The following is a 25,405-nucleotide window of genomic DNA, read 5'->3' on the forward strand; positions in this document are numbered from 1 at the left end:
CAGCAAAATTGTTATGGAAACAATGTTCATGGTAGGAGAAAGCAAGAACTACACTAAATATTGTTCAACCGTAGAACATTTCTTCAGGTACATTGAGATGATGCCATAAGTCCATTGGAATAATAATGCAGTCTGTGTTGTCTGACACACTGTGAGCACTGAAACAATGTCAGCTGTTGCTCTAAGTGAAAGGCTAGATGGTATTTATTACATTTATTTCTCATTATTATTGGCAGTCAGCAGAAGAAAGAAGAAATGCATCACATAAATTGGAAAGGAACATGAAAACATCTCCTATTTGTTGAGTCTTCATCACAGAATGCCTACCATATCATAGACTAAAAATGGCTTACTAATGCAAATGCAATATTTACAAAGAACATTTCTCTCCCACTAGTCTCTAAATGGTTAAGATAGATTATGTTTGCACGTTTTTGCTTGTTTATAGACTAGCAGCCAGGAAATTTGTTGGTGCTGCAAATTACCGGGAGAAGATCCATAGTACTTTGACACCATGCGGGACTTTTCTCTTTTCTGGGAGTGAGGATGGAATAGTGTATGTTTGGAACCCAGAGACAGGTAAGTATTCATTGATCTTTTGAAAAAAATTTTGGGGGATGGGGATAGAAAGTTCAAAATATGTGAATACTATGGGTATTTTTTTATATTTTTAAGAAAAATCTGGCTTTATGTTTTAAACCTGACTTACATATTTTAAAATCGGGTAGCGTATTAGTTAATTTTCTCATCACTGTAACAAAATCCCTGACAAGCAATGTAAGGAAGGAATGCTGTGTTTTTAGCTCACAGTTCCAGAGATAATAACTGTCGTGGTGAGGAAGGCATAATGGCAGGAGCAGGGGGCAAGTTAGAAGCAGGGGGGGCTGAGGAAATAGCTTAGTAAATAAAATAAGTGTGGGGTATGTGAATGTCAGTCCCCAGAAACCATGACACCCAGAAGCGGTGACACATACCTGTATCCCAGTGTTCTTCTGGAAAATGGGAGGCAGAGGTGGAAAAAACACACCAGAAGCTCTTGGACCCTCCCTCAAATAATATATAAGGTGAGGACAGACAGACAGGCAGGCAGGCAGGCACGCACACACTGACTAGTATACAGGAAATAGAACTACTAAAAAACTTCAAGGCTCACCCTCAATGACCCACTTCCTCCATCCCCTCCACCTCCTCCTCCTCCATCCCCTCTATCTCCTCCTCCTCCATCCCCTCCATCTCCTCCTCCTCCAACCCCTCCATCTCCTCCTCCTCCATCCCCTCCATCTCCTCCTCCTCCAACCCCTCCATCTCCTCCACCTCCATCCCCTCCATCTCCTCCTCCTCCATCCCCTCCATCTCCTCCTCCTCCATCCCCTCCATCTCCTCTTCCTCCATCCCCTCCATCTCCTCCTCCTCCATCCCCTCCATCTCCTCCTCCATCCCCTCCACCTCCTCCTCCTCCATCCCCTCCATCTCCTCCTCCATCCCCTCCATCTCCTCCTCCATCCCCTCCACCTCCTCCTCCTCCATCCCCTCCATCTCCTCCTCTTCCATCCCCTCCATCTCCTCCTCCTCCATCCCCCCATCTCCTCCTCCATCTCTTCCACCTCCATCTCCTCCTCCATCTCATCCATCTTCATCTCCTCTACCTCCTCCTCCTGCATCTCCTCTTCTTCCATCTCCTCCTCCAGCTCCTCCAGCTCCTCCAGCTCCTCCAGCTCCTCCTTCACCTAAAGGTTTCAGACCTTCAGAAGTAGTACCAGCTGGAGACCAAGTACTCAAGTATTCAAATACATGACCCATGGAAGACATTTTTATCAGACCACAACAGATAGCTTTTAATTAATTCACTTGTATTCTAAGTATGTATTGAATTTGTTCTTGATTCTTTTAATGTCATTGTAAATTTAGAATTTCACATTAGAAATCGAGATTTATTCTTTCCATACCTATAAGATAGTGCAGGCAGATGCTTGAAAAGTATTTTATGAGTACTGTAAATACAAAACACAAAATACTCTAAGCGGAATTGTAACCAGGTAGACAGGTGGGTAAACATTGATGATTTAGCTTGATTAATTACAAGTACATTCCTGTGAACATTTTCTGGTGCCTTTTGACTTCTGGCTAATTTCCTATGTTTCAGTGACTTCTGTTTGTGGGATCTTCTAGCTCTAATCGTGAGACCTTTCAAGCTGTTAACACCTCAGGCTCTAGGGATAAAACACACACACACACACACACACACACACACACACACACACACACTAAAATGGAAAAAACTGAGCCCTTGTCAATTGTGCCCTGTCTAGGGAATTTCTTCAGTTACAGAGTTTTATAATTGTTACTTAGAGTTCTCGTACTTTTCTCTGGTCTCTCTCAGTCGGTCATACATGCCTGTTTCCATTAATACATTTCATGTGTGTTTTGTTGTCCAAAACATTGAAAAGACTGGGTTAAAATGCAGACAGAAGCCAATAAAATGCAAAATAAATAATTATTCATCACAGTGATACTCAAACACCCAGAAGTAGTTGAGGTTTTCATGTAAATAATGTGAGCCTCATGCTGTAAGTCTTTCCAAGTAAAGTATGGAATAATCTTGGAAGGAGAAACATGTGACACAGTAAAGGTTGCTGCATTTCTTCTTTTCTTTAGGAGAACAAGTAGCAATGTATTCAGACCTGCCATTCAAGTCAACTATTCGAGACATATCTTACCATCCTTTTGAAAACATGGTTGCATTTTGTGCATTTGGGCAGAGTGAGCCAGTTCTCCTCTATGTTTATGATTTCCATGGTAAGTCCACTGCTTAATGTGAATGAACCAGATGTATGTAATGGGCCAGCACTATATAAATTATTAAAGATGCTTTCAATTACCATAGTCTTTTTTATTTTACTATATAAAGAGCCAAAAAAGATGATATAAGTTATTTATTATAAAAAAGTATTTGGACTTATGTTGTTTTTTAAAATATTTATAAAATATTTTCTATTCTGAAATTAGGATTTTGCTTTTCTAATTGCACAGTATTTCTCAAAAATATTTTGTAACCTTCATACATTAATTATAAAAAATGAAAAGTCCTTAGTATTCCCTTTGCTTTAATTTGACTGATATAACATCATTCAGTATTTTGGTGAGCTAAAGTGATATATATATATACGATATTTATATGCATGTAAGTATAAAATTGTATGTGTGATATAAATGTAAAACTATAAACATATTTTAATGAAATATATGGAATTATCTAATGCTATAATACATGTGATTAGACAATCGAGCTGTTATAAACCTGAAGATTTTACTCATGTACAGATTATATTATACATTTTTTTCAGTAACTTACCTTAAAAATGAATGCGGAAAATGAAGATTTATCTTAATGACCCTTACAGAGAAAAAATGATTTCTGCAATTCGTACTCAACTTTATGTACTTCTGTAACTCGTGATAGAGTTGTCAGACAATGAATACCATTTAGGTTTATTAGCAATGGTTAGCAAAGCTGCTGCTGCCCTATTAGAGAGAAGGGTAAGTGAGTTCCTCAGGTCATCCAGTGTCCAGAGCTAGCACCTCTTCCTAACAAGTACCATTCTAGTTTTTCCATAGACAAAAGAATTATACCTAATTACTGTATAATTGGAACTTACTGTCCAAGAAAAGAGCGCACAGTTATTGCCTCAGACCCTTAGTAGATTTCACAACCATCTTCATTCAGTTTATAATTTGCTTTTTAGACTTTTGAAATTGCACTGCAAAGATTAGTTAAGTTCCGCTCTGTTTTTGTCTTCAAGTAGCTTCCCCTCTTCATTGCTAGAAGGGTTTCTTGGCTCAGAATGAGGTGCGTTAGCTGGACAGTAACATGGATCTCAGGGCCCTGTTCCGCTCACTTCAGTGACCTTAACTACTGCCTCTGCCTTTCTGACCCTCCATTCTTCCATCTCTAGAAAGGAGCTTAGAGTAATAGTGCCTGCCCTACCAAAGAGAGCTCTAAGACACTGAGACAGTGGCTGTAAAGATGCCCTGGAAAATCATAGGCACTCTAGTAGAAGATGCCTAAGTTAATATTTGTGTTCATGCTCATCTACCGGAGGCCAAGTCACTTTACAGGAATGTATGTTTTAACAGCCAGTAAGCATCTCTTTGTGGGATGGAACTATAAAAAGTAGTCTTCCTCCCCTTACTCTGTTAGCCAGCCTTTTCTGTTTTATTTATTAACCTGTTATTAACCTGCATGCCATCCCAGGCCAACTGTATTGCAGCATTAAATACAGAATGGTTAAAAGCATGCTGGGTCCATGTTGTCTTAGAGTGCAGGAGGAAGGGTTGGGGTGAGCATCTCAGAAATATCTGAATAACAGCACGTGAAAGTATTAATCTATGCAACACAGGTTAAAAAACAACTTTTGATACTGTACACCTTTATTAAAAAAATTTAAGCTCAAAATGTTTCAACATATTTTCCAAGCTCTTTGTTGTCTATTTTTAAAAAGGGGAAGCTTGGGAAGAACTTAAATAACTTTGAGCGATCTGAGGCTGGCACAGTTCTCCTGAATGGTACAGCTACAAAAGAAACGAGAGCTATTTCAGTCTCTGAAGTGTGTTACTCGCTGACTACAGCCTGCAGTCAGTTCAAATAATCTTTCCATTCTCCTTTACAATGTTTAATGCTTAATTAACCTATTGCAGTTTTGCCCTATACTTAATTTTTTAAACACAGGTATTTTGCTCAAAATATATTTTCTGAGAATGAAGTTCATGTGTGGTTTTACTAAATCTTAATGACAAAAGAAACAGCTAGGCTACTTTAAAGTAGCTTCTGAAATTTTCAAGGAAAAAGAAGCAAGTTCATTTTTAAATAAGCTCCAACTGAGACCACAGCGGTCGCTAAATGCATCACCCATCTTTCAGTTCTAGCAGGCTCTGTGAAGAATCAACAGGCATCTTTCCCTGCTAAGCATATGTTCAGCTTGTGGTCTTCTGAGTCTCTCATTCTACTGACTTTTTGCTTTTTTTTGGGTAAGAAATATGATTTTTACTTTCAGAAGGCAGTCTCATTTGCCTGATGTTGAAAGGGTTAATCATCTAGTAATACCAAGTTTAGTCACAGAGTACCACAAATAATGTACCCTGAGGATTCCCATAACAAAATGCTGGGCAGAGAAACGGTTTCTGCTGAATTAACTTTATGAAGCCAGACGTTAGCGATAACTGTTTTGTTATTAAACAGTTTGGCTGTTTATGTCTCTATGATGTTGCTACACATTTAAAAACAATTATAGTGCCTACATAGCACTTTGTGTGTGTTTAAATGTTTTACTATGGTTTTATGACATAAATGTTGTTTTCACATTTTTTACAGGATATAGGAATTGAATCACTATAGACTGGTCTTGAAATCTATATTCTTATTATCCCACTAAATTTGCTTTTATTAGCAAGTGATCTAATGTATTATCTTTTGAATAATAAAACTTTTCTATATAGTATCAGTTTCTCTGTGGAATATGTAATTTCTATGGTATTTTATACCTTGTAGGAAGCAAAAAATATAGGCTTGTTCATTTGTTTATTACAAATACCTAGCTAGAATACTGACATATATTGACTGTTTTGTGCAGGTTTTTGTAGAGTCAAGTCTCTGTTTGACAAGCTCTTAATACTGCTATCTCCAGGTAATGAGCCTGATATCTCACTAGGTGGCAGTATCTCCTCTGAAGGACTTTAATATGGGTCTTTCTTTGGCAGTAGGGACCTTTTGAAGCACCAGCTGCTGAGATGAACTATAAAACCAGGACTCAGACTCAGATTTTTCTGCTCAGTGCTAACCATTCATTATTTTTACATAGTCGATTAAAGTGCTGGAAAAACTTTAGTCAAACTGAAAGGCCATTTCCACAATTGTAGAATTTCAGAAATAGAATTCATATTCATCAGTGGTCTGTCTGCATTGTCACTGTGGTGGCTTTATTTTTCACACCGTGAAACACTCTCCCATAATTTTTCAAATACACACCTTTAAGTTCATAAAATTCTGTTAGAGCCGAGCAATACCGAACAGATAGAGACAGGAGGGTTATGACTTCCTGGCCATCCCCAGGTACAAGGAGCATTCAAGGCTAGCCTGTGCTGGAAGAGATCCATCTCTCAAGCTGATGAGTGCCTGCAGTGTTTATAAAGTACTGTGTTTAGCATAATTTCTGTGTAGTAAATGTTTGCATTAATAACTAAAAATCTTACACACTAGAATTATTTTTAAATTTTTATGAAAATATGGAAAGGTATCATTAGTAAATTTTATATCATGTACTTTCTTATAGAATACTTCCAAAATACCTGAGAAAGATTGTCAGCATTTTACAGATATTGAGTGTACTTTCTTATAGAATGCTTCCAAAATACTTGAGAAAAAAATTATCACCAATTTATAGATATTGAAACTCAGACACCAAGAGAATGGAGGAAATATCCTAAAGCCACATGGCTCTTAGTCAAGCTACCATTTGATTCTAGGCTTTGTGGCTGATGTCTTCATAATAGGATATTCATGTCTAGGTGATATGAATTTAATATCCACAGATTATGTATCATTTAATGTTTTTAATGTATGATTCTAAATAAGGCTCAGATATTATAAATTCCCATGTTTTATGAAATTTTACTATAACAGATAGTGCTGAATATAGGATAGGATTTTAAATATTTATTTTTAGCTTAGAAGAAGAAATGAAAAATTAAATCTGCCATACTTTGAGGCCTGTTGATGCTGCTTTATTGTATTCTGAAATATTTATTATTTCTCCCATAGTGGATTCTTGGCTTTTAAAGCCAGTAACATTCAGTGGCTAAGGAAATGTGAAAAATTTTATCAACATGATGGCTTTGATCATAAACAAGAAGTATGATTTCTCCCCTGGGCCTTGTTTATGCTTAAATGAGTGCATTATCAAGTACAGCAGAAAGGAATGGTGTGCCCACAGTGGTGTGGCAGGGACATCTACGGCAGGGTGGGGACTGCGCCTCTTGACAAAATGCTGCCACTTTGTTCAACCCTCAGCAAATAATGTCTTGTTTAAGCTGTGAAGTAAATGATACTAATATGTACTTAATTTTACCTCCATATGTTATCAAAGGATACAATGAAACTATAAAGCAAAGCTTGAAACCTAGGTGTTAACAAAGTTCATGACCCAGGGTTTAGTAGGAAATGCTTGTGGTTTTTCCGTAGCAATGCATGTCACCTTGTTCAGCTGTAGTGTGTAACAGTGTAATGTGGGATAGGAAGACAGCGGGATTAGAACAGCTCTACTGCAGGGCAGTTGCAGGCAGCCAGTGGGTTTAGGCTTCTAAGCATTTTGGGGGCTATAACATTATTTTAAGTCAGTAGAGTTGCCACCTCCATGTTCCTGACACTTCATCCATTGCTCTGCTATGCCACTGAGCTTCCTGCAGTAACTGGTTCACCTCCAAGGGGTTGGAACCCCAAAAGGAGTCTTTGTATTCTCCAAGCCTACTACAGTACATGCATGTAGTGATTTCTCAAAAGGGGATGAAGGGGTGGGGATGACAATATTAAAACTGTGAGCTTTCAAGACAGCAGGTAAGATCAGAGCTAAGTTTTAACATACAAAATTAAATTATCACAAAGAAGAAAAGCGGGGGGGGGGGGGAACGGGGTTATCTATCTGCAACACGATCTCTAACCAGAGTCTAAAAGTAACGCGGAAACCTCCAGATTATTACAAGCATAGAGCTTGAAGGGAAATCCAAGAGTCATCTATTACGTTACACTGAAAACTATGTGTCTTAAGCAGATGTGTTGATATATGTGTTAGTGTGGGACAGGGGCTGAAGAACTTACAAGCAGCGTCTTTGTGGTCTCTGAGATAGTAGACTTCGTGAATACTTCTACAGACTATTGCAGAGGTCCTCGTCGCAGAATAGGGATGCTGACCTGATGATAAAGTAGGATATTGGTTTGACTGCTTTAAATCCAGCTTTTTATATAAAATGTTAGTGCTCCATGGAAATAAATACCCATATGGTGTGTGGGGTTTTGTCATTTATTCCATTTAGAATATTTTAATAGATTGTTAAATATGTCTTAATACTTTGAAAAAAATTAGTCAATGCCTTTTGCTGTTTCTACCAGTTTAAAAAAATCTATTTTGAAAGAGGAAAAGTAGTACATATTCAGCACATCATAGTACTTAGAAAATATGGTTTAATGGAAAATACAAGAAAAAAAAAGCAGTTAAATCTGTTAACTTGTTACTAGTGCCAGTATGTGTACTTCTTGGCCATCCTTGTGACTGCTTCTCACTTAGGTTAGATGAAATTGTGGTTGGCAAATACAATATCAGAAGATCTAGGAAGTTAGAATGCTAGACCATTCTTAGATGCAGCTTCAAGAACAGCAAGAAAACACCTAAAGGTCAGCAGCACAATTTTCAAAGCAAAGAAGGCAGAGATCATCAAACATGATGCCCATTGAGTCCACAGCCCTTAGTCATCCACTCTAGAGGCAGACCTTCCAACACCCACACAGGAGCCCTTCTCTTTAGTCTTTTCCCACTATACAGAAACTGTCTCACAGAAAAGCAAAAATTGCATATCCTCTTGAAGTGTTTCAGCTTTAGATCCTTGCCAAATCCAACATGGCAGTCTTTGTCATGTTAGCCATTCTGACAGACAGGCTTGCTGCTTTGCCTTTCTCTGATTTGCTCATCCCTCCTGACTGATGGTGTTAAGTCTTTGGAGCTTCTTCAGTATCTGTTTGTCGGTGACCATGTTTTGTTTTTGTTCTAGTTCAGTTTTGATTTGCGAGTTCTGCAGGCAAATGCTCCCAGGCATATAATTCACAGGCTCCCTCCCAGTGTTTGCCCTGCCTTTTAATCAGTTTCACATCTTGAAGTTTGAAATTTTGAAGTACAGATTATCAGTTTGTTCTTTCATGGATTTTAGTTTGTATCTAAGAAATTTTTGCTTACTCCAAGCTCCCAGAATCATTTTCTGGTGCTTCATTCTAGAACTTTCATAGCTATGTTGAATATTTGCATCTGTGCTCCATTTTAATTTTAATACATGGTATGAAGTGTGGATCAAAGTTCATTTTTATTACCTGTGAGTGTCTGACTATACCAGCACCATTTGATGAAAAGTTTGTCCTTCACGGTTACCTTTACTCCTTGTCTAGATATGTCCTGGGTTCGCCATCCTCTTGATCTTTGTATTGTTATGCAAACAGCTAATTGTGTTTAGCTATATCCAGTCAATTTTTGTATATTCCTTTCATGTTTTGTGACCTAACTGAAGTCACTTTCTAGTTCTAGTGACTTATGAGGTTTCCTTTTTTTTTTTTTTTTTTGCTTGCTTGCTTTTATTCCATACAGCTGTCTTTACATAGATAGAGGCCTAGTATTTGGGAGTAAATGCCTTCTTTAATTTGGTTCCCTAGGTGCCTCTGTTTTCTCTCTTGTCTTATGTTACATAGAAAAATATTTCTTGCAAAGAAACCTGTTCCTTTTTTTCATTATTTGGTGATTTCAACCAAGAAAGTAAATCTGGTTCCTTTTATTACATTTTTATCCGGAAAGATAAAAACTCATTATCATTTGCTTTTTAATTTCTATCATCGTACTGCTTCATTTGTCGTAGGATTTAAATGTTCATGAAACAAAGTTGATCCTATTTCTTCATAAGAATGTTGGTTGTTCTTGACCTTTTCTGACTCACATACTCTATAATGGATAATCTATGAAATATAATAAATCCTTTTCTGAAACATACGCACACACACACCTCGTGTTTCTGTCTCTAATTTAAGAGTACACACAGTCACTTGCTCATCTATTCCATGTTTTAATTTCCTCACTTTTGTTTTAGAAAGTTCTCCATTTCAAAGTTGTATAATTAAGGAAATAGTTTTTAAGTGATAATTTTATGTGTTTTTTCCTTTGGGGTGATTGTTTAAGAGTCACTTAAACAGTAAGTGAGAGAGTGCATCTTCTGAGCCATAAAGTGCAGGGACACTGATCTCATCAGGGTTACTGTAGCTGACCACTGTTCTCAGACAGCATCCACCATTTAGGCCTCCGTCTCTGTCCAGGGGTTTAATCCAAAACAAAAATCACGTTAAGAAATAAAGCCAACTATGAAAGTACTTTCTCATGCAACATCTCCAACATGAAAAGACAAAATATCATAAATATTTAGTAACAGGAGAATAAGAGCTTTAAAATTCTAATTCTTAGGTATTATAAACATTTAAAATGGTAATTACATTATAAAAATTTGAAACCTTTTGTATTTAAATTGACAAAAGTTGAAACTATATTTACATTTTTGGTATTTTCATAGAGTAGATACATGTATAAAGTTAGAAGAGATAAAAATATAAAAATAGGTTTAGGTTTATGGGTTTGTGAATGATTATTTTTATCATTTTGTATCACTATTGGACATTTGTGATATATATGTATGTGAATATGTATTAGGCTTGTATCTTAATTTGCATTCCCTTCAAAGCTCAATTATAGAACTTCTTGGCATGAAATTGTTTATAAATTTTCCTTGATGTCATATTGCCTTCAATTTTTTTATCTTGCCACTCATGTTACCTTCTTGTTATCTTGAAATTAAAATGTACTGTTCAGTTTCTGGAAATTCGTTAAATGTTATCATCTCATGGCTTAAGTATCTCATTACCTTTTTGCTCTCATTATTTGAACTAATTTTAGGTTCTTTTTCCTCTTTAGTGGCCCAACAAGAGGCTGAAATGTTCAAACGCTATAATGGGACGCTCCCATTGCCTGGCATCCATCAAAGTCAGGATGCCTTATGCACCTGTCCTAAGCTGCCGCATCAAGGGTCTTTTCAGATTGATGAATTTGTCAACACTGAGAATAATTCATCAAGAAAGATTCAGCTCGTGAAGCAGAGACTCGAAACTGTCACAGTATGTTTGTTTCATTTAGTTGTTTGTTTATTTGTGGTAGTTGAAAATTTAAAACTATTTTCTTTGCCATGCCAATAAAGATTAATATAAGGAAGCTAGTTAATTTTTTAAAACGTGGTTTTCTTATTCTACGTAGTTCTCTCCAAGTACTAGTTCTGAAGTCATTATTTACAGTATACAATCCAAATTTTGGTCGATTCATCATGCTGTCAGAACTTGACATTTCTTTAAAATCTAGCTCAATACATAATAAGGAAGGGTTCTGAACCAAATTATCATAGCTAGCACTTATCCCACACATATGATTTACTGTCCTAGGAAAGGAAGAGAAACGGCCATGCCAGTGATGCACAAGAGGATCGTTGAGAGTAGGGCTGTTAGGGTTAGACACTTTGAATTCTCACTGCCTCGACTTCTACAAGTGATTCTCAACCTTCCCAATGCAGCAACCCTGTAATACAGTACATGTTGTGGTGACTCCAACCATAAAATTGTTTTTATCGCTACTTTGTAACTGTAATTTTGCTACTGTTACAAATTGTAAATATTTTGGAGAAAGGTTTGTTGAAGGGGGGTCACGACTACAGGTTGACAGCTACTGTGAAACTACTTCATAAAAGAATAGGTAATATGTAAACAAGATATTTCTGTCTGTGCATTCAATGCTTAGGTTTGACTGTTTCTTGAACTTCCAGTGTACCTCAAAGTCATCTAACTCTAGCAGGCTTATTACAGCACTAATTGCCAGGCTGTATTCCTGCAGGCTTTGATTCAGTATGTATGGCTTAGTCTATGTGTTTTCATTTCTGGCAAGTTCCCAGGTGCTGGTCAGAGCACTCTCTGTTGAGAACAGATATCTGGTTCAGTCCCAGCACATAAGAACATCATGCACTGACATTGTGTTCCCTTATCTACGCCATGACCTCCTGGAAGGCAGTTCTGATTGCTTTTTGCACGTCCTGGGTTTGCTTGGTTGATTTTCACAATTTAATATAGGTGGGTGATTTGATTTGGGAAACATTTGAATTCCTAAACTTGCCTTCTATAGAGAATCTGTTAATTATTTTGATTCTTTTCTGTCTTCCTTTTTTGGGGGATACATTAAGTACCTTTAATTATCTTTCCAATGTCCCCATTTTGACATTTTCCCTAACACTTTGCCTTCCTATTTTCTGAATGGTATTGTACCGTTGCCACCATGTATTGATAAAGTGCTACTAAGGGCTTTTGTCTGTGGCAGTTCCCTTGTCCCCTACACTTGGGTGCTACCTTTGCAGGATGTGCTGACCAAGTATACCTTGTAAAATTGGAACAAAGAAAATTTAACTATCTCAATAACTAGTTGATTACCTACTATGTTCAAGATATTCCAGAGAAAACAAATGGCAAACTGTGACCTCAGTTTGTATCAAATCTTCTAGGCAGTGACATAAGTTTACATACAAACACACATACAAGCTATATAATGTTAGGCAGTCCTAATAATATAATGTGCTCACATTGACTCTTTATTGTGGCAGATGAGAAACATTGGCTCTACGGTGTTTGGTATACTTGTTCTATACACAAAGCAGCTATTAGCTATTTGTGTTCAAAAGACAGGTTTCATAGATTTTTGCAAGTATAAACAATACACAGAATCCCTTATTATTTTAAAAGAATTTCTGCATAGGAAGCTACAGTAATTAATTTTTGTGTGTGTGGCGGGTGAGCTTTGCCTTGTGCTAAATGATGTAGTATAATTTTGTATGTAAGCTATTGCATAAGACCAAGAAGTCATTAAGTTAGAAGCAGAAGAAAGTACTGCCCAAACCTATAGAAGCTTTAATGGAAAAAAGAATAGTCAACAACGTTAAGGATGTCAGGATAAATTGCCCTCATGGTCAATACAAACTAGACAGGGATAGCAGTAGAACCACATAAAGTCAATCCATTAGAAATAAGTTTGGGTCATAACTCAAAAAGTTTAACTCATTCTTGGTACTGGAAGGTTTATTTGGAAGGTTATGTTGTCTATTGGGGTATTGTTCCCCACATTTTATGGTAACTTCATCTCAACTCCATTGATATTTATGTATATATTTTAGGAAGTTTCTACAGTAATAGACTTCCTTGAGGCTTTTTGAAAGTTCTTAGTGTTAGTTATCCTTCCCCATGTTGCCCCTTGTCCTCCCATTTCCCACCCCCACTTAACCCCCTTTTCTGCTTTCTACATTATTCTACTATAACGCCATATTCCCCGTTCTTTCAAAGACCCCCTTCCTTCCCAGTTCATCACTAGCTCCCTAACCTGTGTTGGTATTCTAAATGAGATTCATACATGGAGCTGCATGAGACCTGCTGGACAGATGGAAGTCAGAACCTAAAATGTGTGGCATTCATGGAGAAATGATACTCTCTTTTAAAGCAAGAGTGCCATGAAATGGATGCTGTTAGTGTCAGGACTGGGGAGATGACTCGGTGGATAAAGTGCTTACTGCACATCATGAGGACCTAAGTTCAGTTCCTCAACATCCACATTAAAGCTGCCATAATGGTATGTGTCTTTAATCCTAGCACTGAGTAGCTGGAGACCACAGGATTCATAGAGTTCACTGGCGATCTGGCTAGCCAACCACTGATCTCTAGGTTCATTGAAGACCTGTCTCAAAAATTAAGGTGGAGAGCGATAGAGGCAGAAATTTGACATTGATCTCACATCTCCAGATATACACAGTGCTGTATACATCTGCCTACAAATGTGCATCACACATATACAGTTGTGTGCATTAACACCAGGCATTGGTGGTACACGCCTTTAATCCCAGAGCTTGGGTAGCAGAGGCAGGCAGATCTCTGTGAGTTCGAGGCCAGCCTGGTCTACAGAGCTAGTTCCAGGACATACTCCAAAGCAACAGAGAAACCCCATCTCAAAAAAAAATTTTACAATTGTGTGCTTTAACAAGAAAAGGATAATCAATTCAAAACATCAGAAAGAGCAACTTAGATTATGTGTCATTACATATAATAAATCAGAATTTTTGTTAATGAAGTCAAAAAGTAGTCCTGAGAATTTCATTGAAAAAGACACCCTGGCTAAGATAAAAAGAAAGAAAATTCAAAGACAAATTTTAAAAGTCTTTGCATTGCAAATGGTAAAAGGGAAAGTTGATACTTAAAATCCCCAGTGAATAAGATAAGATGGAGGACTGATTTCAGTAGTGTGCTTGAAAACACATGTAAAGGAATGATAAGTAGCTCTAAACTATGCCTGCTTTGTGACTGTCTCTGAAAGTGAGGGTTCAGATTCCTCACTTCAACTGAATTGTTAAGATTCAATCAGATCCTAAATGTAAATCTAAGTTGTCTAAGATGTAGTACAAGAATTATAGTTGTTACTGTAGATGAGAACAGAGTTGTGTATATGAAATGATTGTGTTGATTATTGATTAGTGGTTTTAAGAAACCAAACCATGTATATAAAATGGTAGCTACCTGCCAAGAAGTGTTTCAGCTACTCTCAGACTTCTCCAGATGAGCAAGGTAAAAGAACAAAGGATAATTAAGACAGTTCTTGTCTTACTGGATATTTATTTAATTAGATCATAAAGTTGAATAATATAAATATTATGAAGCAAATTCATAAAACTAGATGCATCAGATGGGAAAAAGACAGTATTAGAAAACATTAAGTGTGCACTTAGCCAGTGTTTCCACTATGAAATCCCCTGCTGTAGTGACAATCTGGTAGAAAAAAACCCAAGCAGGATCTTTTGTACTAAATACTTTATCAGGGGTCTTGAGCTCCTGTGGCTTTCTCAAGACCTGAAAAACCTATGTTAGGTCACACATGCAAGTAGAACTTTACTGACCAAGAAATTAAGTGAGCAATTAATAACTAGGGAGATGGGCATAAAGTCCAGTGCCAGAGCCCAGGATTTGATATGCATCACTTCACCACACATACCCCAAAGCTAAGAATATGTGCTGACAAATATTTCTCTTATGTAAATGTATAAAAGACTTGCTAGTCTTAAAACTAGTGAGTAATTCTCCCCTGGCATAAATAAATTTAGATTTCTATCTAATAAATATAAATATATATGTATGTAATATATAACATGAAACATACACATACATACATACATACATGTGGCTAACGACAACATGGAAAAATGTTAAGATAAATTAAAGTAAGTCTCATTATGTTGTAAAAACTAAGACCTCAAAGAAACGGTTAAATGAAACAAGCTTATTACTTCCAAGTAGAAATCAATATTTCATCACCATATTCTGATGTTTCTTTCTTACCCCTAAGTGCCAAAGAACCCAGGTGTCATCAGGAAAATAGTGAAAACGGGGAGAAGGAGGATGCTTAGTTCCTGCCATGTACTGTTACTGTAGCTCCCCAGGCTCTCTTGTTTCAAAACCAAGTGCTAAGATGGATTAAGCTTGAACATTCTAAAGAATATGTATCCTCTTTGCCCTTGGTCCTTTAGATAGTGTTAGCCAGGGGCTCCTTGAAGACCAGTGCTCATAGGTCTTCTCTTCAGTTGGCATGGAGCCTGGCTCTTCATGCATGTTGTACCCTCCCTCCTCTCTCGATGCACACCTTGACCACTTTTAAAACAAGTCTGCCAGGAATGGCACTGCAAGACTAAGCCCTTGCCATGCTTCTCCCTTCCTCGCCCCCCTTCTGCGTAGAAGGTGTACGGGGTGCCAAGCACACTCTGCGCTGGGTTTAGATGTAGTTGGAAAGGAGAGCAGAGGTGATTTTGTTTGTTAACTATTAATGTTACTCTGTTAAAATTAAGAACATAATTTTAAATTGTCTGTTTCATTGTTTTAGTTCTAACATATTTTAGTGTTTTGAATATCATCAATCAGATGTGTTCCACATCGATGTGATACTTTTTAATTTTTAAAGAAAAATGTAGCCTTCGGTAGAGACAAATAATTTTAAAAGGACCCCTTGTCTAGTACCATGTGTGATGGAGTTTTTATAGACACAAGAACCACTAATGACTAGGCACAGTGACACTTTCCTCCACTCTCTGAGTCTGAAAATTGACATCCTGAAGGTACCTAGCTCTTTATGGCATGCTTTCTGATATTACTTTATATAAAGGAAAAGAAAATTAAATAAGTGTAAGAAAAATAATGACAAAAATATTTTTGAGAAATTAAATCCAAGACAGGAGAAATAAATTAACAATTTTACAAAAGAGACTTTATATGTTCTTAGTTATTCAGCTTTGAGCACATATTTCTCTTTTAAATTAGACAGTGCATGTCTTGGGTTGCCACTCAAGCTGCCTTTGGAAATAAATCTTTGTCCAGTGTCTGAAAAAAAGAAAGAAAGAAAATTTATTGTTTTTCCTGTCAGAGAGAATTTACTAAACTTTTGTTTATGTTATGTATGATACTTTTTTTTTTCCAGTCTGCACATAAAGTGTGTAAGAATGAAATAAGATGCATTCCTACCCTATGGTAGCTTCATTCTTTTTGTGCTTTACAAGAATTTTGGGTGGTGGAATTTCCTACCTTTTGACACAGTGTCTTTTCTCATGTTTCTTATAACTATATTAGTAGATTCCAAATACCATTTTCATTGTAGATTCCTCTAGTTATAGAGGATAAATAACTCATCATAGCTTTTTGCTACTAAACTAGCAATGTTTTCTAATATAACTCAGCTTTAAGGTATTATTTGTATATATTTAAATTATATAACAAATTTATCTCAGCCAGCATTTAATAGGTGTTTACTCATTAGGAAAGGACATAGAAGTAGATGATAACCTGATCCTTAGAGCATTGCCATTCAGTTATCATATAAGTCATTTGTTTCATAGTTTGCCTACCTGACAGCTGCCCCCACAGTAATAACCTAAAAGGCAGTCTCCAGCCCAGGAGAGGCCTCTCAGGGATACAGTTCATTATGAATTTTCAGACTCAGAGATTTTTCTTCATGACTACATTCACAGTTGCCCAGAATCTTGGGTACCTGCTAGGATTAACTAGTTCAACAAGTAACTGATCTGTTGACCTGAATCAATGAAAACACATCTTAAGATGACAGGCAGACCTAGCTCTCTAGGGGCTGGACCACTCAAGACTACCCCAGCTTTCACATTAACCTGAGCTCGGCTTAGTGATCACAGAAAAGCTTGCCAAGTAGAACCATAGAAGTAACAATTGAATCACTTTAAAAACTATGTATTTCCATTTTAAGAAAAGTGAATTTTTTTCTATCACATAAGCAATTCATTCTATAGTTAATGATAAGTAATGTGTTTTGTTATTAGTAATTCTTGCTATACTGTATTTCTGGTATTTTTGTATGTGTTTTGACTAGTTAATCCTCAAATATTTAAGGACAGTAGAGGGTGTTAGTAGGTTTGAGAGCAATGGATTCACAGACTGAAGAGTGGAGCTGAGATTCGGGCTAGGGATCAAGCTGAGCTCCCAGTTCTCCTGAATTATGGCAGCCTTTAAAGGCAGGGTCTGAAAAGGGAAACCCAGAGCTCTTCTTTACATTGTTTGTTCATTTGTTTGTTCTAGACTTGAGGCTGATGGTTGGATTTTTTTGTTGCTGTTGTTTGATTTTGCTTTTCATTTATGTTTTGGTTTTAATGTAGCAGACTGATGATAAATGCTAATTGATTCTAATTGGAATTGAATATTTTTTGTTGCCTTTGTGGTAGCAAACTTTCTACTTGTCCATTATTCATTGATTTCTTCTACTTAATTTTCAAAACTGATAATTATGGCCTTATCCCATGAATTATAAGTAGCCCCTTTTTTAAAATTGCTTGTCACATGATCATCTTTAGTATTTACAAGATTTTTATCAGACTAAAATTGCTAATTTGGACATTGTAGGCATTGATTCCATTCATAATAATAACTATGTACTTTAGCTAATTCAGAGTTTGTCTTTTTGGGCTATTTCTGTGGTAGGACAGAATTTTGATATTTACGCCAAGCTTATTAAGGAGGCAAATCTTTCCTGAGGCAAACAAAACTGGGCCCTCAGAAGTTTTGGTCATTGCCTTTTCATTGACAAGTTGGTCTTACTATAAAATGTCATTAAGTCTCTTGAATTCACACTATTTGCAGTTCATTGGAAAGACTGCAGAGTGACAATACAGGGTGATAGAGACTTTCAAATGCTGGGGTTGATAATTAGAAGAGTGACAACTGAATGTTTTGAAGAATCAATACTTTATTTAAATAAAATTATGAATACTTCTTTATTGTACTGTATTTCTTTTAGGAGGTGATACGATCCTGTGCTGCAAAAGTAAGTAGTTTTTATTACCAGGAAGACAACTTTAAAATTACAGTATCTTTTATCATATACCAGAGAAATGGGATGCACTGTTGTGGACTTGACAGCTTGTATAAAAATTGACCCAATGTGTACTTTTTTTATTGATCTTCCCGATTTACCAAAATTATAATACTGGAACCCCAGAATTCATTCAGAAGAGTATTCTTCAACTAAATTTAGAATCCTAGCAATTGGGATATAATTTCAGTAGAGGTCTAGCATACAATAGGAATCCGCTTTTTACAAGCAAGCCCACTTTTACACATAGTTAAGGAGTCAGAGTGACAGTTGTTTACATCCTTCCCTCCTCGTCTGCCATTTTCAAAATTTCTCTGAATAGACTATCACTTACCAATGAATAGTTTGTCACATAGTAAGATGAGACATCCAGAAGGCAAAGGATTAGAACGCGTAGAAGAGACACGCTTACAGTGAAGAAAGTATTTTGTTGACTGGGCGTCTGCAGCCATGTACAGGAACATGGAGTAAGATAGGCTTTTTCTCCATGAGGCATGTCAGAAAGTACTAGGCTTACCCTCTCACTGAGCTGCTTGGTATCAGTCAGGACCCATCACATTTTTACCTAATTATCACAAGTCGACCGGATGTTGAATATTGACAAGAGGAAGGAAGACTGGGAGGGGAAAAGAGAACAAGCTATATTCTGATTTGGCTGCAGATGTTCAGGAAGCTTGCTCCTGATAGCAATGATTGTTGTAGTGATTATAGTTCCAAGATTACGAAACCTTAAGTGTGTGATATATGTAAAACTGGCAGCAGTGCCCTGACTAGGCCAGACCGCTCCTCACCTTCCCCTCCCTCTCTCAGGGTGTGCCATACCCTTTTCTTTTGATGCTGTCTAGATGTCAGCTGAGTCAGAGACTGCATAAGTCTAATCAGTATTTACGGAGAACGTCCTCAACTAATCTGAAAACTCACTAAAAGTGATAGGTAGTATCCCTAGCTTTTAACAAATGTAGAGTAAAAACTCAGCAAATCAAAATTAGGAAAGATTTACATTACTAATACCTTTATTGTACAATTTTAAATAGCTTTTTATTGTGATATAATTTATAGATCATAATATCCCTTTTAAAATTTATTCTTCTCTCATAAAATACATCCGGTTCATAGTTTCCCCTCCCTCCACTCCTCCCAGCCTCCCCCACCTTCCCTTCCCCCCAGATCCACTCCTCAAGGCTGTGTTTTCCTTCAGAAAAGAGCAAACCTCCCAGGGCTATCAACTAAACATGGCCTAACAGGGTGTAATAAGCAAGATGGCTCAGTGGATAAAGGCACGTGCTACAAAAGAGCTACCTCTAAAAGCTGTCCTCCTTTCCCAATGCACACTGTGTCGCACCATACATGATAATACAAAAATCATAATTTCAAAATGAATGTAAGGTCACTGTTTTAATTATATTCAGAATTATGCAAGTCCCCTTCCCAAAGACACCTAATGTCTGTTAGCAGCCCTTTCCAATCCATAAACATAACATGTATCCATATAGACTCATGGTAACCGTTAATGTTTGTTCTGTAGATTTTTGCATGTTGGGAACTTCATTTAAATGGAAGCATATAGGGTGTTGTCTTTGGGTTTAGGAGTTAGGGTTTTAATTTTATTTTTATACAACATTCTACTCTGTAATACAAGCTGCCCTGATGTTCACTGTGTAGCTCAGGCTGGCCTCCAACTCATTGTGATCCTCCTATCCCTGTCTCCAAAGTGCTTGGATCATAGGCATGAGCCACCATGCCTGGCTTTAGTATGGGGCCTTTTATGACTGGTGTCTTTACTTAAGGGCGTCAAGGTATCTCCATTTATACTGGGAGTTGGTAATTTTTTGGATCACATGATAACTATGTTTAACATTTTGAGGGACTCCCCATGAGCACTACTTTTTTTTTACTGAATATTCACACTTACATTGCATTTTCCCACCTGCTCATCAGTGTATCAACATTTGGGTTGATTCTACCTTTTAGCTTTAAGACTAATTCTATTATGACCATGTGTTGGGATAAACAAAGTTTGGTATAGACCTATGTTTTAATTTCTCTAGCTTTTAAGATGGAGAATAACTGGAGGGGTGGGGACTGTTCTCTAGGGGAGGATCATGGAAGATTTCCCAGAAACATTTAACCAAGACTAAAATCCTAAACTAGGAATAAGGATGCTGGGCTATTTAAGGATCAGAAAATGTTACTTTGCTTAATGAATGTCCAAAGGCAAGCAAGGAGGTGACAAGGAGTAGATTGTTTATGTGTTTTATGTGTCCTCATGGCAAAAGAGTTAGTATGTTGTTTTAGAGAAACAGTTCAGGGTGAATAGGAGAGTAAGGTCTTGCAAGCACAATGATCAGCAGGCAGTTACACTGGTCCTAGAAAGAAGAAATGCTGGGAAAACCTATACTAACAGCATGAAGTTGCAAATAGTGAACCGATTTAACATAATGTTTAGTTTAGTGTTTGGTCCATATATTTTGAAGATAGGTCTTCAGGTATATCCAAGTGTGATTAAAGAAAAGAAATGGGGGGCATCTTCTATTTTGGAGCTTTCAGCAATTGTGTAGATGCTGCTGGTGGGTTTTGATTAGGTGAAGAATGCTGAGCAGAAGGAGCAGGTGTTAGGAGTAGAGTGTGGGACATGCAGATAACTGAAGTGGATAATGGCTGTGTGAGTCTTATGTTCGGGAGAGAAAGGGAATCTTTTTAAAACGAGCTTTAACATCAGACAAGGGTTGCTATGGAGACAGTGTAGATGAGGATGTGGTACCTGAGAAGGCAAGTCAAGAGGATTTTATAGAGCATTTCAAAAAGAGGAGTATTTAGCTGTCCTATGCTGTGAAGAGAAGTGGTAAAGACAGAACAGAGTTGACTTTTGTATTTGACAAGATAATGGCTCTGGTTACTTTTCTTAAATGCACCCCAAAACACATTAATAGTGGGCTAAAAATGGAGCAGAAATATGCCAGATTGCAGAGGTGGGCCAGTCTTTTCAAGGTGTGTGTCATACTGGGGGAGCATTTGATGAATATTGAAGTTGTTTGCTATTGTGAATAATTCAATGGGAATTTAGCCATTGATAATGTCCCACAGAGGTGGTAATTAATGGAATGCAGTTTTTAAAGAGTGGGAGGTAATAGAAGCGCACGTTCTCACCACAGATCTGGCTTTAGGAGAAGGGAATCTCCTTCTTACTTGGCAAGTAAACTAGGTGGATGCACAGATATAGATTTGATGATGGGGAGACTAGAGGTTCACATCTGATTGCTTTCCATGCAGTAGTTTGGGTTAGGTTCTTGTGAATTAATGTAGAAGAAATAACATGAAGAATTTCTTCATATGAATTTATAAATTACAAATTGCCTGTGCTTTCCTTTCCTTAGAATTGGATTGAAGTTTATCAGTAGTGATTTTTGTCTGCATCTGTTTCCATTATTTTTGTGTGTGTGACTTCTCATAAATTCAAACATTATAAACAAAAATTCCACAACAAAAAAAAAACTGACTTTCCCATGTTCTCAGACGTATTTATTCATACCTGGCATATTTTGTAAATTAGTTTATTCTATCTTCATGTATAATTAACCCTGCCTGTCTTTTTCTAATATTAGACCATCAATTACTTCAAAAGAATCTTTTCACTTTCCTCTTCTTTTACTAACCTGTAAATCATAGTAACATAAGTATTAAGTTTATATAATTTTGTTTCCACTTCTAATTCTTGCATATCTGTCTCTCCAAATTTCTATGTAAATATCTTGAAGCCATGGAACTTCATCTTTTCAAAAATAGTATCATCTCTTATCCTATATTAATAAAAATAGTCAATTAATTTAATTATTTTGGGTAATATGTGATGAGATTGGGCATGTGTAAGGGTATTGTGGCCATAGATTGTGATTAACACAATAGTATGGAGTAAAATTAAAGGGGCTGGGGAGGTGACTCATTCGGTAAAGTGCATGCCACAGAAGTCTGATGACCACTGAGTTAAGATGTGCAGCATCCATGAAAATGCTAGGCACTAGGGAGGCCAAGGCAGCAGGGAAGCTTATTGGCTCGGTAAAGAGCCCTGACTCAAAACATAGGTGAACATTAACTAAGAAAGACACCTGATCTCTACCCTTGCTCTCCATCATTTGCATATACCCCCATGTATGCATATATACTCGCTGGCATGAACCTGTGCGTGCGCCTGTGCGCGCACGCGCGTGCACACACACACACACACACACACACACACACACAATGCCGTAAAGTGATGTCTTGAAATGTACTATACCAAAAACATGTTTTTAAAAATATTCAAATGATAGAAATTTCAGAGACTATGACTTTAACTATATGTGTGCATATGTATATATATATATATATATATGTGTGTGCGCACACATACACACACACACACACACACACACATATATATACATATATATATATATACACATACATACACACACACAACTACATAACTAATTCAAGGCCTGGACTATATGAGACCATGTCTACAAAAATTTAAAAATAGTGTCTATATACATCTTTTGTATATGTTCATCATAAAGAGAATGAAATTGATTTGAGTAGAATAGTATTTTGAGAGTTTATTTCAGTTATTTACAAAGGTTTTAAAAATAATTTTAAAAGTGTAATTTCTTCCTGGCATTTGGAAACTAGATAAGAACCAGTTAATCTTTATTGATCTGAAGATATGGTAAAGTCTGCTTGGGTGGGCTATGGTAGTTGGTGGCCCCTATGTGTAGGTGAGGACCAGTGTGGAATGAGTCAAGAACCCTGCCCGGTCCCCTAAGAGAGAGTAGCTGCGCTTCCTAGAGAAAGGCGAGGCTACCTCTATCTAAGACAAGATTTTATAGATTTAAGAAACAGAATTAGCAGCTGAAGTGATGATTTAGAACTGTTCCTACCAGGGGCTCTTGGAGGTGAGGGAAGAAGAGGTCGATGCATCTAGCAAATAACATTTGTGATGAATGGGTGGATTCCATGGATGGCAGGAAGAAGCAGGAAAGGGTTAGAGCAGAGTGGTGGACAGCAAGAGCCCTAAACAGTGTGCTGCTCGGCCATTCACTAAAGCACTATGTGGACATGACCACAGTTGAAATGAGCTGAGGCATTGCTTCTGTGTTGTTTTCCAAAGAATTGTTCTTTTAATGAAGCCCAAGGGAGTTCCTGGGGTAGAGGGAGAGCTTTTGTTGGTTTAGTGTTTATTTTGTCCTAAGTAGACAGGTCTATGTAATGTTTCTTTGGAAGATCCATAGTGAAACCTGTGAGAACTTGAAGAAGTAGCCTTGAGTAGAACCACCCTTCTCCTGATGCTGAAAGAGAAGAAAGTAAAGCAGGTTCACGAAGCGCAGTGTTTCATAGGTTTAGAAGTCAGGAATTCAGGCCATTCACGATGAATTTTCCCTGTGAAGTGGGACATTGGCTGAGAGAGGTGGAGGTAAGGGCTTAGAGAAAACCAAGAAGCCGTGAGGTGGGTTGCCTTATTTGTAGGGGTTGGAGAATCGCATCAGTAATCTATGAACCACAAGTCCTTGGTATCCATTGCAGGCTCAGGCAACTCTAACTATGGAAGGGAGCATCTCGGTAACTGCTTCACATTTGAATTCTTGTGTTAATGCTGTAATGAACTGATGTAAGAGGTTACAGAGTAAGGATTTCTTGCACTTTACTATTGTAAACTTTTTTATTCTACTCATTACAGTTTCTCTGTCCTAGCTTATAAAGAAAACATCTGAGTCCTTAGGTCATGTTTAGGTTTTTCCCTAAATACTATAAACTACTCCTTTTACACATTTCACTATCCTGCAAACTAAAGTAGCATAGTTACTCTCAGAGTATGTTCTGAGATAGAAAAATGGGAAAGACATGAATTTGTGACCCTTTATCAAGATAGCATCAGTGTATTTTCAGTTTTAATTTTAAACTAAGTTTTGAAGAATCACTGAAGGTTGAAAATTCACAAAGCTCTAGTTCTGGTAAAAGTGATATATGATCTAAAATTAGCTGATGGGATTAGACTTGTAAATATGCAAGGGTATGAAGGTTCTATCTTTCCTAGGGGTTTTAAATTTTAGTTACTAAAGGAGAAACTAATTATTAACGTGATTTGCGTTCAGTTTTGTGTTGAGGCAGTAAGATTTTTAAACATTTTCCACTACTGGAAAATGAGTGCTTATAGACTGAAAGAGCAGGAAAAACAGTTTTGTAACTAACTTGGCAAAAGATCCAGGTTTTGTTTTTTTGGTTTTTTCTTATTATAAATTTACTCAAATTTCATGCTTTTAGGTTACTTCAGTATGGAGGTATCAAACTGACTTTGGCAAACTGTGGTTTTGCATGAAGCAAGCAGAAAAGTGTGTTGTGAAAAGAAGGTTGATTGGTATAGGGTAGACTATCTTAGCTAACCTTACTGTTGTTGTAAAGTTATTAAGCAATCTTTTCCACAGCATATATTTCAGAAACAAAGGTTGCTTCACTCTATTTAGTGGTTATTATTATTTTTCTTCCTCTAAATTAAATTCTAAATACATATCAGATCACCTGAAAATCTTTTGATTTCAAATTTCAAATCCCCATTAATAATAATTCATAGCTATGGCAAATCTTATAACTTGAGTTACCAGCTCTATAATGTTGCTACTCATCGCTTTATTAACATTTGAATGGTATCCAAAAAAGGATGTCAAGAAAGATCAGAATCACAAAAATTGCTTGGGGAAAACATGTAATTATTCTACTCCCCCGACACACAACATTAATGTCTTTTAAGAAAAGTGTTGGGTCTTATTTGAGCAGAGGCATTTAAGCACTCTGTTCTAACTTTCTGCTATTTGTTTTTGTTTTAGCACAGATGAAGCTCTAAAGAGGAAAATATGAAAGATACATTCTGTGTATATCAACAACCATGGCATAGATACAGACTTATAGTTATATAATTACAACCCTAGTATATACCTGTTCATTTGCATCATACTTTAGATACACTGTTTAACATATCTGAAAATAATTTTCAAGAATACAAAAGTAAAACTGACAAGCGGTTCTAGCAAGAGGTAATTGATTAGGTGATAAATGTTTTCATAGGACTTTCACTTAAAGTA

The 25,405-nt window shown here is 36.9% G+C and overlaps 1 protein-coding gene across 2 annotated transcripts in view; it reads left to right on the forward strand.

Moving 5' to 3' along the window:
* Window positions 1–25,405, forward strand: part of Ahi1 (Abelson helper integration site 1) — a 126,682-nt gene that overhangs the window by 27,156 nt on the left and 74,121 nt on the right. For both annotated transcript variants that reach the window (XM_051175370.1, XM_051175371.1), the window contains exons 13-16: window positions 449–579; window positions 2,656–2,796; window positions 10,764–10,963; window positions 18,222–18,248. In XM_051175370.1, coding sequence (XP_051031327.1) covers window positions 449–579; window positions 2,656–2,796; window positions 10,764–10,963; window positions 18,222–18,248 — 499 coding nt within the window. The remainder of the gene's footprint in view (window positions 1–448; window positions 580–2,655; window positions 2,797–10,763; window positions 10,964–18,221; window positions 18,249–25,405) is intronic.

The sequence above is a fragment of the Phodopus roborovskii genome, unplaced genomic scaffold (genome assembly GCF_943737965.1).
Source record: "Phodopus roborovskii unplaced genomic scaffold, PHOROB, whole genome shotgun sequence".
NCBI lineage: Eukaryota > Metazoa > Chordata > Mammalia > Rodentia > Cricetidae > Phodopus > Phodopus roborovskii.